This window comes from Mastomys coucha, chromosome X (assembly GCF_008632895.1).
Source record: "Mastomys coucha isolate ucsf_1 chromosome X, UCSF_Mcou_1, whole genome shotgun sequence".
Taxonomy (NCBI): domain Eukaryota; kingdom Metazoa; phylum Chordata; class Mammalia; order Rodentia; family Muridae; genus Mastomys; species Mastomys coucha.
The window spans coordinates 47,694,652-47,713,718 of record NC_045030.1 but is presented as its reverse complement, the minus strand read 5'-3'; the positions used below and the strand labels follow the sequence as shown (position 1 = coordinate 47,713,718).

The following is a 19,067-nucleotide window of genomic DNA, read 5'->3' as shown; positions in this document are numbered from 1 at the left end:
TTATCAGAGAAGGGAGCTTCAGTTGGGGAAGTGCCTCCATGAGGTCCAGCTGTGGGGCATTTTCTCAACTAATAATCAAAGGGGTAGGGCCCCTTGTAGGTGGTGTCATGCCTGGCCTGGAAGTCTTGGGTTCTATAAGAGAGCAGGCTGAGCAAGCCAGGGGAAGCGAGCCAGTAAGGAACATCTCTCCATGGCCTCTGTGTCAGCTCCTGCTTCCTGACCTGCTTGAGTTCCAGTCCTCACTTCCTTAGTGATAAGCAGCAATATGGAAGTAAGCTCAATAAACCCTTTCCTCCCCAACTTGCTTCTTGGTCATGATGTTTGTGCAGGAATAGAAACCCTGACTAAGACACAAGGTGACCTGAGTTCAGATTCCCAGAACCCGTGTCTTTATAGTAGCATGACTATGTCACCCCATTGTTTCTGTACTAAGATTAGAGGGAGAGAGAATCTCATAGCACAGCTAGCATGGTAAATGCAGCTGCTGCTGACTAGAGACCTGGTCTCCAATAAGCTGCAGCATAAGCACAGACCAACAGATAGATTTCTGGGAAATATTTAGTCAGTGCACCCCTTCCTTAAATATGAGTCCCTTAATTCCTACTTGATAGTAATAATATTGAAATGATGTTTTCTTAAAAATTCTATGAAAATAATTTCTTCAAAATGCCTTCATTCCCTGCTTCCCAGAAACAGCTTTCTCTGACCCGTAAGACTTAACCCTTTGGCCTAAACTCGGAGCATTTGGACGGTTTATCTCCCTGGAGGCAATGATACTATTGTACCAAAAGAGTCAAATTGCTGCTTCTCAATGCTATTAGAACACACGATTGCTTCATCTTTTTTCTTTTCTTTCCTTTTCCTAGGTTATTTTAATTTGCTGAGTCCCTTTTTAAAAAGCATCATTTATTGACATGGGGTAAACCTAAGACTTACCTGATAGAAACTCGGATGACAATTCACAGTCCTTCTGTACAGTGGGTAATATGGAAAGTTTGCACCCACAAATGGGTCAAACATATTGCATCCAATGTTCCATCAAGTCATGCCAAGTCTATCCTCTCATGGGTTTAGGCTTCAAAAGGAAAGGCTATGAGGTTGCGCGTTTCTTGGCATGGGGTATACCTCTTAGTGAAATGAAAGACACTTTGTAGACAAAAAGCTGGCATGAAACATACCTTTGATTTCACCAGCAAGCATGCCATATGTCACAAAATTCTACTGCTTCCTCCTGTTAGTTCATCTGAGTGCCTCTTTCCTGCACTTGGCTTTTGGGTACACTTAAGCAAATAAAATGGATATTACATTTAATTGATGGAAGGACTTTGAATTCATGTGAGTTTCAATAGGTTGGCTGATAAAGAAATAGTACAACCAGTTTGATACCCTTTGGGGTAGGATGCATGTAGTAAAAATAGCATGTGGTGAGAAATAAGGACACCTGTCCTCTGCCACTTTCTGATACCATCTTGCTATGTGACCTTTGGCAAATATCTAAACCTCTGTATTTTCTTTTGAACATGGGAGTGAAAATAAATTATTATGTCAGAATAATGTCAGGCCTTTAATTTATAATACTATATGTGACTGTAAATAGTTTGAAAAGAGACTAGCATTCCTTGGAAATGATGTTTTTAACATTTAGCAATCTGAACATTTACACATCTATATGGATAGGATATAAATATGAAAAGGAATGTGAAAATAAGAAAGTGAAATAAGAAAATTTTCACTTAAAACTTATGATTGACATTTTGATAAAAATGCAATATGACTTTAATGTACAGAATGGATAAATATAAATCATTGAAAACTAATTCATAATCACAAAACACAAAGGTAATCCTGTGTGTTTCCATTCAATATTTTATTTTTTAGAGAAATAATCTCACCTGTACGTTAGTGATACTGTTTTTCATGGTGACACTTTTAACAGACATTGGTTGTAGAAAATTAGGTAAATAAAAAGTGAGTCCTCTCTTTGCATGGAATTAGTATTAGTAATTTTAAGTCTTGTTTTCTGTTCTGAGTTCCCATTTGACATTGTACTCTATTTGAATCTTCCCACAAGATTGAAACCCTTTCTTCTGTACCACGACCAAAGCAGCTTACGAAGCAGAGCATTTAATTTAGGGTTTATAGCTTTAGAGCCCTAAGGCTCATGATGGCTACCAAAAGCATGGAGGCAGCTACAGCTGAGAGCTCACGTTTGATCTGTACGTAGAGGCAGGAAGACACACACACACACACACACACACACACACACACACACACACACACACTGCAGACTACAGATGACCCAAGTGTTCTGAAACATGAAAGTCCACTCCCACTGACATGACTTCTCTAACAAGGCCACACCTTGTAAATCCTTCCCAAACAATTGTACCAACTGGGGCACAAGTGTTCACTCACATATAAGCGCCGATGGGGGTCAGTCTTATTCAACCTGCCACAATAAATTCAATAAAATTTGAAACGATCTCAGTGTAAACAGCAAAAGTAGTCAGCCTAACTATATTTAAGTATCTCAAACATTGCAATGAACAAACAAGGATTCAAAATGATGGTTAGTACATAATCAATGGAAAAATGACAAAATGAACATGTTTTGCAGAAGAATGTAAAAACTATGATAAGAAGTAGCTGAGAATTCTGACTAAAAGGCAAATAATTACAATAAAGAATTCACCAATAGATTAAAAAATCATTGAAGATAGGGAAAGAAATTATCAGTTAAACACAGATGCATAGATATATAGAAAATATCTAATCTAGAAAATCCAAGAAAACTAAACAGCGTCCCATTAGCTCAGGCAAAATGTAGACTGCACCATACATATATACATAAAATGAATAGCAGAAGTCAAAACAGGAAAAGAGAGAAAAGAGTTTCAAAGGATTATAGCAATCAAGAAAAAGGACATTATTTACTGATATGCATTACAAACATAAACGAACTGTAAGAGTATTGTGAAAGAAGCCAGGTGTAAAAGATGAGAATTAGGGCTCAAGAAGCAGTTCTTGTGCTAAAGCACCTGCGCTAAAGCTTAAGGAACTAAGTTCAAGTCCTAAAGCATATACAAACACTAGTGATCAGAGGTAGTTCTGGTGGTGCAAGCCTTTAAGCCCAGCACTCAGTTGGCAGAGGCAGATGGGTCTCTTTAAGTTCAAGGCCAGCCTGGTCTACAAAGAGTTCTAGGACAGCCATGGCTACATGAAAAAAATAAAAAAAATAAACAAAAAATAGTAATCAGAAATAAGTTATATAATTAATTATGGATGAAAGAAAAATGCCAATAGATTATTTTAGAGATTTTGCTAGTTTAGTAAATTAGTGATTATAGATTCTTCTCCAATAATCATGGCTTCACAACTATCAAGTAGTTAGCTAGGTTTCCCATACCTAGTAGGGTACACCACTTGTAGAACTCCTCATGGAAGAAACTCACAATGATGAAAACTATAGTTCTGTCTGTATTGTGTCTTTATTGTGTAACTGTTGGTAAAAAATGTAGCGCATTTCTTTCTTTTACTCTGACATAGTAACAAGTGTATATTAAACTGATGATTCATTAAAAAGTACTTTGTTCCCTGACTTCCACATGCACATGTACATATGTGCAAATGCACTCATGTACATGCATATGCATACACAAATATAAACACATGCAACTGCCACATATTATATGATACTATTTATATATAAGAAGTACTGAAATTAAACCAGCCCATAGAAGCAGGAAATTCTAGCCTTCATTTAATTGGGCATGTAGTGCAAAAATTTGTAAACAGGAGGTGGTATGGTAGACTTACACCTGAAAACTTTATGTAACCTGGATATTTTGTCTATCTGATTTGTTCACATCATCATAAAATATTACCATTCAGGTTTAGAGTGCTCCTTTGTGGCTACCTTTATGCCAATTAGTTCAAAAAGTTTAATATCATTGTTTCATTAGCAAGGCCTTTTACCTTTAAGAGTTTCCAGAAGATGATTGGTCACATTCTAAGCTGAAGATGAAAATCTTGCCCGCATTCCATTGCATATCTAGTGGCTTCCTTTGAAACTTCCAAAACTCTGTTACCCTATTCAGCAAAGAGAATAAGAATACTTTAGAGTTGGACAAGTCAGAGTTGAATTCTAATTTTACTAGCTGTATCATCTTAAAAACCTGTGTTGAAAATTCTATGCTTTTGTTTTTTCACCTGTAAAAATGATCTCATTATGAAATATTTGAAGATTAGATATGACTATGTATTTTTTGTTTGTTTGTTTGCTTTTGTTTTTGTTTTTGTTTTGTTTTTCGAGACAGGGTTTCTCTGTGTAGCCTTGGCTGTCCTGGAACTCACTCTGTAGACCAGGCTGGCCTCGAACTCAGAAATCCACCTGCCTCTGCCTCCCAAGTGCTGGGATTAAAGGCATGCACCACCACTGCCTGGCATGACTATGTATGTTAAATGATTAAAAAAAAAAACCTGTCTTGTTTTCAGTCTTTAATTTTGAAGAAAATAATAATTTACTAGATATTGGTATTCACTATTTACAAAATTATATAATATTAACTAGTAGATGCAATAATATATAAGAAAGTAGAAAATATAAACTGATACTAGTGTCTTTTACCTTGTTCTTTTTAAAGAAAATGGCCAATTTACCATTTTCATGTTAGATATGAAATAGAAGCAGACTACTTTATCCTAAAGCTTTATCTCAAAGTTATATTGGAAAACTATTTTATGAGGATTTTCCTATTTGTAACTTACCAGCTATGACTTAGTTGTTGTCATTTGCCCACAACAGTAAACTCCTTCGTATAAATTCCAGAGATCAGAATTAACCTCCATATCCACCTCTGCAATCAAATCACTAAAGGGTCTATATTTTGGAGCATATGTTATGTTAATTTGATTAGATCTTTTACAGTCTAATGTTTAGCATAATTGCAAATGAGATTCTAGTAGCAAGCAGTGAACATGCAACTGCTTCCAATTGTTACACATGAAATTTGAGAGGGTTACTAATAAAGTGCTAATTTTGCTAAACTAATGCTGAAGATTGACAGCAATAAGAGAGTATTGATTAATACTTGTTATTCGTAAACTATGGACAGAAATGGTATCTCCAATTACATAACACCACATTTAAAACTTATTACTTTTGAAGATACTATATTAAATTTGATGCTACATTTTGGATAAGTATGTTAATGCTAAAATTACTGTGAAATCTACAAATCCTCAATGGATTTCATTGTAAGAAAATGAATTGAATATGATTGTTTACTTGTGGAAATAAGCAGCTATTGTTTTTCTCCAAAGAGTAAAAAGAAGCTTTTATATATTGAGTTACCTTCAATTTTCTTGAAGATTGCTCTGCCTATTAAGTGGTTAGATGATCTGCATAATCCAACACAGAAGATGTAAGAAAGTAATAAGAAGCAGATAATTTGGAATTACTTTAGGGCATTGTTAAAGTTCCAAAAGACGTGAAGAGATAGAGATAGATGTCACTGCAACTCAAAGATGAATTATCACTTGCAAATTACTTAGAAATAGAAATGTGCAAGTTATTTACACAATTACTGAAAAAGTTCTTCCTTAGTCATATTTTGTGAACTCATTTTTCCTTTCCTCTAATGGTACATTATAAACTAGATTTTTTTCAAAGTCATAATATAGTGTCAGTCCATAGATATTTTATTTAAATTTGTGCAGTGTGTGTGTGTGTGTGTGTGTGTGTGTGTGTGCATAAATTCAAGGTCAACATTATCTAAACTACAAGGGAGAATACTAAATTGTACTAAGCCTTCTGTTTCTGAAATAGTTGTTTAGAATTTCTTTGTGGAGTCCTTCCTGTTCAGATTCTTTCCTTTCTCTACGTTTCTTATATGAAGTATATTAATACAAATCCTGGAGGTTTTAACAAAAGTGAAGAGAAAAGCAATAAAATACAAACAGCAAGAAAGACCAATAATATCTGACAAGAGATGCAATATCATTATTTAGTTGTAAAACTGCAGAACTTTGGAGTTTGCTCCTTCAAAATGACCTAAAGAACTAGTCTGGCAAGGTACCATGAAAATATCTATTGCAACTGTTTCAACAAATGACTCATATCATATCTGAAGATGTTTTCCAGGTGTTATTGAGCATTCTTTTCTTGTAAGATTTTAAAATTTCTAATGTAATTAGAAATTAACTGAATACATATGAACTAAGATAGTAAATAGAATTCATATCAAAGCTGGAATTTCACCCCTTGGTATTATAAAATGCTGATGTACCTACCACAAAACCAGTTTCCATCAGAATCCATCCCTTTCTAGATAAAATGATCATGCTTTATCCTAAAACCTGGATAGTTATTTCTTTTTTATTTGCTAAAATAATTTGGTGTGTCCATTAGATGAGAAAAAGCTGGCAAACACTATGACAAAATTAAATTAATTTGTTGGCTTTCTGTATGTCTTTTGGCCATTACCACACCAAAAATGGTAATTTCTATGATAGAGTTCAGCCAAAATGCAATTCATTTTGTGAATAACTGAATATAGTCAATTAAGCAGCCACTTAGAAATCATATATTAACAAATTGCTTTTGGAAATCATCTTGCTTTTATCAAGTTTGACCTATTTTTCAAAAGTGACTATGTCTACTCATTGCTCATGTTTTCCTCCTCTCATGCCCCATAAAGTTAAAATGGCAAAGAATTCACTGTGAAAGTTAGCTGCAGCAAATATCCAGGACAGAAGGTCATGCTATTTGTTGCATAGCATGAGTAAAGGTTAATGTCTTTTGTAGTGTAAGAAAAGTTCCCAGTAGATAAATGTACAGAAGCTGAAAAGAGCTCACAGAGGAGGAAACAGAATTAGAAAGGGTACAAAAAGTAAAGGATTATCAACAAGCAAATGCAAACTAAAAGATGGCACTCTTAATTTACTCATTTAAACAGACATTTAAAACAATATGCAAAATTGGCCAGGGTGCAATGAAAGGAATGTCTCACACATTGCTAACGGAAGTGAATATTATAATTTTCTAAGCAACAATGTATTCAAGACTTTTGGCTCATTAATTCATGGTCTTGGAATCTATCCTAACAAAACAATAAAGATAATAGAAGATGTTTATGGTGTCTTCATAATGCTCCAGATATAATATTCATAAATTGGGAGGGAAAATGTAAATATCCAACAATAGGGGAATGTGCAAGCAAATTGTGGTATATCCACTTTGCAGAGATATTTAAAGTTATTATCATAGAAATTGTATAAAAAATGTGTCACAAGGGAAGGGAGAAACATGAAACTCAAGGAAAAAAATCAGAAAGACTGTAGTCATCTTTCTAGATAGGAAAATGATGAAGATTTCTCCTCCAGTTCTTTAAAGACTGGATGACTATGTTACTGTCATAGACAGCTTCTACAATTCTTTCCCATTTTACTGATTTTTTTTTAAGAAAAAGAGAGGTAGAGAACAATCAGTCAGAAATTCACAATCTAAAATTGTCAAGTTAAAATAATCTAGGAGGATTTTATTGAGGAAAAAGTATTGCTACAGTTGCAAAGAGCCCTTGCTTGTTCTTTCCTCAGTATTTTGGGGTTCCCTTTCCCTGTAAGTGCTGTGCTATGAAAGTTTTGCTAGTCTTACACTACATTCTATGTATCTTTTACTTGTTTTCTCAATTGGAATGTGACTTCTTTGTTAAGGCTTCAGCTCATAAACAGGTACTATGAGTAGAATCAGATGATAAACATCGTGAATAAACCAGGAACAAGTGTCCATCTTGAGAGGCCAATGCATGCAAAAGCATATATATATATATATATATATATATATATATATATATATATATATATAATTAATTAATGTTAAACAGACTGAACAAAGTATATTTATGTATCTATGAACATATATGTATATATATATATATATATATATATGCATGTAAACAATGTAAAAGGAGGGCATCCATTTCAAAAAGAACTAGGAGGGTTTCTGGGAGTGTTTGGTGGAAGGGAGAAAAGGGAAAGGGAAAATGGTGTAATGATATAATATTGAAAAAAGAAATAATTTAAAAGTAAATGAGACATAGAAACAAAATAAAATAGAGAGGAACTGAAGTGATTATTAATTCATGCATATGCACAGGATGCATGGATTCAAAAGCAGTATTTTTATTCTAATATCCTATAGCATATTGGAGTGTGAAATATCAGTGTTGGGAGAGGAAGGAAACAGAAAAGAGCAAGCATGATTAACAATACAAATATAGAACATTGCAAACATTGATTGTACTTCCTGTTTTATGGCTAATCAACCTCTGCTTTTCTTTCATTTCAAAGACAATAGGGAATTTTAGAACTAGAAGAGATTTCTGAGGTAACTCAGTCTTTTCACTTTATATTTAGAAAAACTAGTCTCACAGAGAGAGCATGCTATTTACTGAACATCCCAGTCAGTTGTTCCATTGAAAGCAAATACAGACTAGTAATTAGAATTTAGCATTTCTTCATCATGTCTAAATAAGACTGACCTAGCATTGGACTTAATGAAAAAAAAAAGAGCAGTGAAGTATTTAGTATTTAGTATCTTTTGTCCATGACATATTTGTAACAATGTCTTTTTGAAATTACTGTGCTATCAACCTTTTTTGCATTTCAAACATCAGTATTTTTCCAAATGTTAAATTTGGAGCTTGTAAATTTTTCATAAAGGCATTATTGACCAATCATATTAGAGATCTGATTTTTGAGCTTTGATAAGTATCACAATTACATATTTTCAAAGCCCTGGCACACACAATTGTGTGAATCAATCTGATTTTCAAAATACAAAACAAACGGAAAAAAAACAAACAGAAAAATCTAGACTGTTTCTCTCATATCTCTTGGATTAACTGACAAATTTTAGGACAAAAATGTTATGATAGATGGGTCAAAGAGCTTTTACTAGTATTCTACTTTAAAGGATGATTGGTTTCAAGGATCCTCAAAAAAAAAAACATTGAATAGGTGTGACATTCCTTATTCCTAGCTGATTTGTAGGTGGGAATTGCTGTGACTTGAACTTTGAAAATGGCTCCTAACAGCTATATAAAAAATCTGTCCTTCTGTGTTGCTTTGGGTCTCCTTCTCATTTCATATATGTACTATCTCATTGTGTGTTTCAAATAGACACATTGAAAGGAAAGAGAATGTCAAGATCTGTGTATGTAAAAGTACATAAAATTATAGTGTGATAAATCATAGTTGCCGTAATATAACATTAGACATTGGAAATGAGGTATTTTTAGTTTTTAATTTCATGTATTATATTTAAAGTCATTAGGATAAGTATAGATTCCTAATCAATGGATGATTAATAGAAAACCTTTTCTAAGTTCTTTTTGTTTATAAAGTCCTTGATAGTTTTCTACAACCAGGGGTCTTATGTGGAAAATAGTGATCCACCTCCAAATTGTTGAAGTCCCTTTCTATAATGAACAGCAACAAAAAAAGTTGTATACAAGTGTTTAGGTTGGTAGGCATCAAATTACATGAACTTTATTGATATGGTGTTTTTGCTCTGTCTGTGTGTGTGTGTGTGTGTGTGTGTGTGTGTGTGAAAAATCTCTCTTTCTTTAAAAAATTGTCTTTGTTTGCTAGAGTTTCTATCGCTCATCATGACCAAAACACATATGAAACATCATGACCAAACACAATTTAGAGAAGAAATAATTTATTTCCATTACACTTATATATCATTTTATTTCCTCTATACTTATATATCACATGCACATTATAACTTATAATCGAAGGTATTTAAGGCAGTAATGCAAACAGAGCAAGAACCTGAATGCAGGAGATGATGAGAAACCAAGGAGAGGTATGGCTTTCTGCATTGCTCCAACATGGCTGGTTCAACCTTCATTCTTATCCAACACAGGACCACCAACTAAGGTGTATCCATACCCACAGTGGGCTGGGACCTCCTCAACTAATCACTGATTAAGAAAATGTCCTACTACCTTGCTTGCCTATAGCCTGACGCTTTAGAGGCATTTTCTTAATTTAGGCTCCCTCTTCTCAGATGATTTTACATTGTGTCAAGTTAATATGAAACTAGCCAGCACATTCTGAAATTCTGCTTCTTGTACAGCTCTCATTTTACACTGTTAATAGCAAATTCAAGGCCTAAAATTTAGAGAAATGTTTAACTGCTAAAGGATATGCCATAGGAACATACAAATTAAAATAGGCTTGATAGCATAGGTTTCAATAAACCCTTAGTGGTGGGTGGTAACAGTATTGGTCATGAACATATAATGTGAACCAAGCACGATCTTTTCATGATATCTTCATCTTTTTGCACAATCATTATATTATTTCACATAGAGTCATTTCATTCTAACTTTATACTGGAGTTCTTCATTTTACTACCTTGGGTTATAAGTTCCGTAAAGAACAGAGTCTATGCTTTATTAATTCCTACATCCTTTCCAGTACCTCTTGAGCATGTTCAACAATAATTTATTCACTGATTTAGAAATGTATTGATCAATGGTTTGCTACATACCATACTCAAAGGCATAGAACAACAATGCAACATATAATGCCTATTGATGTAGAGCAGACAAACAATAAACATTTATCATACCATTTATTGATAACTTTTTTGAAAAGACTGAAGAGAATGAGTAGTGTCATCTGAGGTAGTTTTTTCATGGCAGGTTATCTTGAGGTGGGAAAAGGCTTAGTGTTTTTAGAAACAGAATGGTAGTATAACTACAGTACATGAACAGAAGGAAAACTAGACTAGATGATTTTGAAAAATTTAAGCTAAGGCCCATGTAGGCTACTGTAGGTTTTTGTCTTTTATTTCAGAGTATGGCACACCATTACTGCTTCAGAAAATAGGAGAACATGAAAAATCATCTAAGTAAATGTTCTATTGCTATGAAGAGACACTGTGACCATAGCAACATTTATAAAGGAAAACATCTAATTGGGTCTGGCTTATACTTTCAGAGGTTTAGTTCATTGTTGTCATGGTGGGAACATGGTACTGTGCAGGCAGACATAGTTATCAAGAAGAACCTGAGAGCTAGAAGGATCCAGATTCACAGGGAGAGCTAGAGACACAGAGACTGGCTTAGGCCTTTGAAACTCCAAAGCCTATCCCCAGTGACACACTTCCTCTAACAAGGCCATACCTAATACTGCCATGAACTGGTGACCAAGCATTCAAATTTATAAGTCTATATGGGTGGCCATTTTTCTTCAAACCATCATACTTATATATTAAAACTTACACTCTGACTACAGTTATGATAAATTGCTGTCATTCTGCAATGGTGTAAACAGGACACCTATTAGGAGCAAAGTCACAGTACTCTAAATTGGAAATCCTTTGATCCAAAGTAGTATGGAGGAAGTGAATAAATATGTTTGAATTCTGTAATGTTTTTCAAAGATACCACAAATGTACTAACCAATAGAATGTATATAAGATGTGAAAGATGATAGGAAGCAAGGATGACTTTAACTTTTTGGGTACTTCTGGAGAAATGACAATGTCCAGTTTCAAAAATACAAAATTTCAGGACTTCATAGATAACTATATGGAAATCCACAGCAGCCAGTTAGATACTCAAACCTGTAGTGCTATTCAAACCTGTAGTGCAGGAGAGAGATCCATGCTGGTACTAAAAATGAAAAAAAATACAACTGACTATTCAATGCATTAGAACATTATAGAGAGAATGTATCCATAAAATGACCTTATAATCAAGCACTGCTGAATGAACAGCATATATATATATATATATATATATATATGCATACAGCAACAGTTAATGAAATAAAGAGACCATGAATTTGAAAGGGAATAAGGCTTATATGGGAAGACGTGAAGGGAGGAAAGGGAAAGAAGAAATGGTGTCATTATATTCAATTCAAATTGTAAAAGAAGTAATAAAAATATCGCATCTGTCTTTTCTCTCATGATGCTTATTTCTGATATTAATCCAAAGATACCTTGGAATATTCCTAGAATGTTTATAATATTTATGTATTTGGATAATAAGTAGGTTATAATATATGTTTGACTAGATTAGTACTAAATAAATAGTACTGCAACTATGAAGTTTGAAGGTTCAAGTTTTACCTTCCTGAAACTTAACATTAGATTTAATAAGGCTTCAACATATAATGCTTTGTTCATACTATAAAGTAGAATGAACCATTTAGCATCAGCCACCCATGAACTGAACTGAAGGATTTCTGGTTATTATATGCTTACCATAATGCAATAGAAATTCTAAGCTCTGTGCTACTATTTATGGTATAGGATCCATAGTTTATATGTCAGTAGGTTTCATTGAAAATATATATGGTAGATTCCTGGAGTTCAGGAGAAGTAATATTAGTCTTTATGGTGCTAAGGCAGGAGGATAATAAATTTGAGATGAGTTTGGGTTACACAGTAAGGCCTTTTCTTAAAAAATGCCTATGGAGGCCAATTGTGGCAGCTCTTAGACCTTAAGGGCCTAGGACACTGAATCAGTACAATTGAAGCCAACCTGGAATATACAGTAAGTTGCAGGCCATATTGAAATACAAAGTGAAACCCTGTCTGAAACTACAAATAAACAAACTGGGTTAAGTGATGAAAAAAACGAAGGAGTAAATACTTGATTTCAAACTACATATTTAAGCATTATAGGAAAGAAACTGGTTGCAGACTTATTGCAGCACAAAAATGATGGAAAAATAAATGTAAAGAAATAAGCTTAAAAAAAAAAACCCAGGAATTTTAATGTTCCAGAGGACTTTGACATCTTAAATGGCACTTGATCTCAAACTGTCTCTGATAAGTAGGGCAGCTAATGTCTTTACTAGCCCTAAGAGCTTCAGCAGCTCCTAGCTCAGCATTAGGAGGAAGGGGAGGAGGGTTTCAGTGATTTATCATGAAGCTCTATATTGCCGCTTAAAAACCCAATTTAGATCCTGCTGTTCCTATACCAGTATAGTCACTAGATAATGTTGTTTACATCCTCTCAGTTCTATGACAAACAAAAATTTACCACCACCTAAGTCATTAAAAATGTTCTGCAGGCCTGAGACTCAAAAGCCACAGTATAAATACAAGGAGTCCAGGCCCCTCAAGTACACTTTATTTCATGTACTTTGGTAGCTCTCTCTCCACATTCAGAGCCCTTCGCATCCTCAGAGTCACAGTCTTAAATGTAATATTAAACCAGAGGCAAAGAACGATTCTTTGTGAATGTATTTTTCTCACTAGTTTCATTTCAAATGTGAGCTAGCTATGCTAGGTTAATATTTATACCCCTGGCCACTTCCAAATCCCATAATGTTTTCTAATCTAACCACAGTCTTTAACATTAAAAACGCACTCTCATACCAAAGAAATATTGCCCTTTGTTTGTATTCCAATGCAAATATTTTTGTAAGCTATCCTTCTTTTAATTTGAGCTTTTTCTGATGCTACAACTTCTAGCTTCATCCTAAATGCTTGAGAATATATGCATGTAGAGCAGAGTGTTATTATTGCCTCCGGCTAGCTTCATGTCATCCACTTTGTCTTTTGCTTCACTCCTTTGATAGTATTAGCAGGCCAATTGTGAATCTGCCAGATGTGTTTCCTTGCAAAAGGACAAATCTAAAAAGGCTCATGTTTTTCACTCTCTTCCAGGACTGTTTTCATTAAAGAACTTCCTTATCCTTTTTTTCATGAAACTCAGCTTGCTTAATCAGAGATGGAGCAAACTGACTGCAAACCTTATCAGCCTCTGTCCAAAGTCAAGCATGAAATGGATCTAGCTTATACCAGTTCTTCTGATGAGAGTGAAGATGGGAGAAAACCAAGACAGTCATTCAACTCCAGGGAAACTCTGCATGAATATAACCAAGAGCTGAGGAGGAATTACAATAGCCAGAGTAGAAAGAGGAAAGACGTGGAGAAATCTACTCAAGGTGGGTTTTATTCAATTTTTTAATAACTAATACTACTTTTCATTAGTGAATATTTATAGACATAAAACCTATGTATGAAAAACAAATTTGCCAGTGCTAACTGGTTAATAATTCCTACTGCTTACATATGCTCAGTTAATCTGTTCCACATGCGCACCCAGCTGAGGTTGTAGGTTCCATGTGCTTTTTACGGATTATGCATGAATTTGGATACAACAATCCTCTTATCGGAGCTTTCAGAATTTGTCTAATCCTACAAATAGCCATTTACAGACTAAAGGATTAAATAATTTATAGTAAGACGTAAAGTAAACAGCTAAGTGCTTTTCAAGCCATTGCCCATATGGGACAGAAGTCTCAAAGAAATATTCAGCTGCTGAAAACATGACACAGGCTAGTAGAAACCACCCAAAACAAGAGGCTAGGAGGTCTGTGGGAAGAATGTGGAAAAGCTTTGCAGCATAGCTTACAAGGTAATGAAGAGCTTTGAGAGTTTCTTAAACACACACACACAGATATATTTTGTAATCTATTTTTTGGCTACTGAAGTCTCTCACTTATGGAAGGCATAATGGTTTCTGACAAAGTTAGGGAGATAGAAATACAGTATTTTTTTCAGGTAATGATATAGAAAAATATATTGCCATTAGTGCAAATTATTTCTTAGGGGTAAGTCACAATGACATTATTTTTAAACAATTTTATTCATCTGAGACAGTGATCCTCAAGTTGTATACCCCTGACTCAGTAGTATCAACATCAACTGAGAATTTACTAAAAATCCAAACTCTCACAACCCATCTTAGAAAACCTGAGTTTAGAACCTGTCTGTCAATTTACAGTTTTCAAAGGCCCACTGGAGATTTCTGATGCCTGTATGATTCCTACAAAGTCTTTTGTTCAAATGAATTCAATGATCACACTTGATTTGGGAAATTTCCAAATTTACATTTTAATTAAGCTTTAACCTCATTCATAAATTACAGTTTTAAACATGCAATTACCTGATGGACATTTCCAATTTGATACTAAATCAGTTACTCTTAATTCTGTATAACTAAAAGGAAGGAAATCGTTCTAACACCCTCAATTCTAAGCCTATTTACATTGTTAGACACTGGCTAGTTTATGCTTGCCCTCTTCCAGTGAGCCACCAAAATTTCTCTGTATAACGTAACACATTGCTTCATCTAGCAAAATTGATCTCTACATCTGAAATGTACTCTTAGAGTATCTCGCTGAGATTTAAAAAAATAAGTCTAACTAATCTGATGTATTTCCTTTCATCCCCCTTTACCCTTTTACTGCGCTGTTACCTATTTCCTGGCAGAAAAAAATTAGGGGGAGGTAGAAAAGATGCAATAGATAGAGTTGGATGTCTTATGAATATGGAGTAAACACTCTACCACCCAGCTATAGATCCAGATACAAACTCTTAGACTCTGGGAATGCCCATCCTCACTGTCTCCCTTTATCTCTGATCAACTATCATTCACATCTTAACATAAAAGTATCCTTTACTCTCAGCTCTCACTGTGACTCTATCACCAAACTTTTGCTTTGTGTAGATGATTGATCTCTTCTTCCATGAAGTATAAGTATATTTTATTTATATGACTCACTCTTGCTATAAATTTTCTTTCCATACTGTATACCTAAATGAGGATGAGAATCATGATTTCTTTACTGGTCTCTGTTTTTCTGTAAAATTTACATATATGTCCTATGACTTCCCTATTTGATAATATATGTGACAGTATATATTAGAAGTTGCTTGTTAAATATTACTATGTCAGATACATTATTACAAATTAAAGTTACTGCATTCTAAATTATTATTATAGCCTTACATTTACAAAAACTCTAAATTTAGTCAATAGTTCAATATATACTGACATATAAATATCCATTCACATTTGTAATATCAGCAGTATTATTCATTACACTTCAATATAATTGGAAAGGTGTTGTACCCATCTTTTCAATGGATTCACTTTAATCTGTCATGTCTTCAGCTAAACAAATCTTACATTTGTGCAAACTAAAACCACCTCCCTCTTGGCACCATTTTATTTTTATCAATATTTGGAGTCTCTATTTCTCTTTAAAAACTGTATAGATCCATTAAAATATTTCTCAGTAAATTTGTCCTTACAGAAGACAAATACATAATTATAAGTTTTGCATTGTGGAATAGGCTCATAGAATGGTATTGACTTTAAAAGTATGAATAATGTTGCACTAAGTCTGAATTGAGAAAGTTAGCCTCACATTTTTGTTTCTGTGCAAGATAATCAAAAGAAATATATGATGAGTGCAGCTTTTCTTTTCTAGTGTCATGCTAACTTCCTTTCAAGAGAGTATTTTAAGCAACTAGCTTTTGTTGAGCATTTAATGTTAACCATACCTTGAGTTCTATGTTGGAGGTGAAGATTTAATGCTTCTTGGAAACTCATAGGTGGTGGATAAAATTACTATACAAACTAATCAGTACAATTTTGTGATAAGTGCTTTTGAAGTAGCCTCTGCATGCATGGTGTGACTTTCCAATGGCTTTTAGTTATATAACCAAGGTACACAAAATAGTAAAAGAAAATTTTTCAGAAATAAACCATTTTTAAGTTTTTAATTACAAATCATGCTGACTAGCCTAATTATGTTTTCCAACTGGCATCTGTGTCCCACCCCAGATAAGGAACATCACTTTGATTGATACATTTGTATTATATATGATATCTTCCCTTTACTGATCATAGAACTCTAATTAAGAGATAAAGTAGATGGCATTACAGGGCTTGTATTCAAGTTATCTACTTAATAAGAACAGAATGCTGTCAAATATAAATGCCACATTAAACAATCAATGAAAATCATCTTTGAAATGAGGTGACAGGTCTTGATTTAAAAGGAAAGAAAAATTATTTGCTGAGGTTGTTAGAACTACAGTATAAACAAATCTATGAAATTATGGAGAAAGGAAAAGAAATTCACTTCAGTTTTGAAGTTACACATGAAATTGTATAAGTTACAGTCAAGATGCATGGTAAGTGCTTAGTAAGAGAGAAAATATATCAAATTTGTGAGTAAAAGATATGAACTGAAAAATTTGTTCTGACTCCTGGAACATGTTGTACCAGAAAGCATTGAACCTACAGGAAGACTTACATTAACAAATGGTGCTCGTTCAACTGGTGATCAACATGTAGAAGAATGCACATCTATCCCTTCTTATCTCCTTATACAAAGCTCAAGTCCAAGTGAATCAAGGACCTCCACATAAAACCAGATACAGCTGAAACTAATAGAAAAGAAAGTGGGGAAGAGTCTCAAACACATGGGCACAGGGGAAATTTCCTGAACAGAACACCAATGGTATATGCTCTAAGATCAACAATAGACAAATGAGACGTCATAAAATTACAAATCTTCTCTAAGGCAGAGGACACTGTCAATAGGACAAAATGACAACCAACAGATTGGGAAAAGAACTTTATTAATCCTACATCCAATAAGGCACTAATATTCAATATATACAAAGAACAAAAGAAGTTAGACTCAAGAGAATAAAAAACCCTATTAAAAATGGGATACAGAGCTAAACAAAGAATTCTCACTGAGGAACAGTTACTAAACCCAGACACTATTGTGGATGCCAAGAAGTGCATGCTGACAGGAGCCTAATATAGCTATCTCCTGAGAGGCTCTGCCAGAGCCTGACATATATAGAGGTAGATACTCTCAGCTAACCATTGGACTGAGTGCAGGGTCTCCATTGAAGAAGCTAGAAAAAGGGCTGAAAGAACTGAAGGGATTTGCAACCCAATAGGAAGAATAATAATGTCAATCAACCAGAGCTCCCAGGATCTAAACCACCAACCAAGGAGTACACATGGATGGAACCATGGCTCCAGCCATATATGTAGCAGAGGATGGACTTGTCTGGCATCAATGGGAGAAGAGGTCCTTGGTCCTGTGAAGGCTTGATGCCCCAGTGTAGGGGAATGCAAGGGCAGGGAGATGGGAGTGGGTGGGTAGGTGGGAGTATATCCTCATAGAAGCAGGAGGAGAGGGGATGGGATAGGGACTTTCTGGGGGAGAATTGGGAAAGGGGATAACATTTGAAATGTAAATAAATAAAATATCCAATTAAAAAGATAATGGAAAAAAAGGAAAGAAATTTTCAACATCCTTAGTCATCAGGGAAATGCAAATCAAAACAATCCTGAGATTCCACCTCACACCAGTCAGAATGGCTAAGATCAAAAACTCAGGTGACAGCAGATGCTGGTGAGGATGTGGAGAAAGAAGAACATTCCTCCATTGTTGGTGGGATTGCAAGCTGGTAAAACCACTCTGGAAATCAGTCTGGCAGTTTCTCAGAAAACTGGGCTTAGTACTACCTGAGGACTCAGCTATACCACTCCAGTGCATATACCCAGAAGATGCTCCAACATGTAATAAGGACACATGCTCCACTACCTTCATAGCAGGTTTATCTATAATAGCCAGAAGCTGGAAATAAACCCAGATGTCCTTCAATAGAGGAGTGGATTCAAAAAATGTGGTACATGAACACAATGCAGTACTTTCATGAAATTCTTAGGAAGATGGATGGAACTAGAAAATATCATCCTGAGTGAAGTAACCCAAATCACAAAAGAACACACATGGTATGTACTCACTGATAAGTGGATATTAGCCAAAAAGAAGCTCAGAATACCCAAGATACAATTCATAGACCACATGAAACACAAAAAGAAGGAAGACCAAAGTATGGATGTTTCAGTCCCTCTTAGAAGGGGGAATGAAATACTCATGGCAGGAAATATGAAGACAAATTTTGGAGCAGAGACTGAAGTAAAGGCCATCCAGAGACTCCCCAACCTGGGAATCCATCCCATATACAGACACCAAACCCAGACACTGCTGCAGATGCTAAGAAGTGCATGCTGACAGGAGCCTGATATAGCTGTCTCCTGCGAGGCTCTGCCAAAGCCTGAAAAATACAGAGGCAGATGCTTAGAGCCAACCATTGGACTGAGCACTGGGTCCCCAATAGGGGAGTTAGAGAAAGGACCAAAGGACTT

At 34.7% G+C, this 19,067-nt stretch overlaps 1 protein-coding gene across 7 annotated transcripts in view; it reads left to right on the top strand.

Moving 5' to 3' along the window:
- The window catches only part of Tenm1 (teneurin transmembrane protein 1), an 803,700-nt gene that overhangs the window by 229,649 nt on the left and 554,984 nt on the right, over positions 1-19,067 (top strand). For 6 of the 7 annotated variants that reach the window (XM_031355201.1, XM_031355365.1, XM_031355449.1 and 3 more), the window contains one exon: positions 13,700-13,980. In XM_031355201.1, the coding sequence (XP_031211061.1) occupies positions 13,764-13,980 (217 nt within the window). In that variant the 5' untranslated portion in view covers positions 13,700-13,763. The remainder of the gene's footprint in view (positions 1-13,699; positions 13,981-19,067) is intronic. The other variant, XM_031355294.1, reaches the window with a different exon arrangement.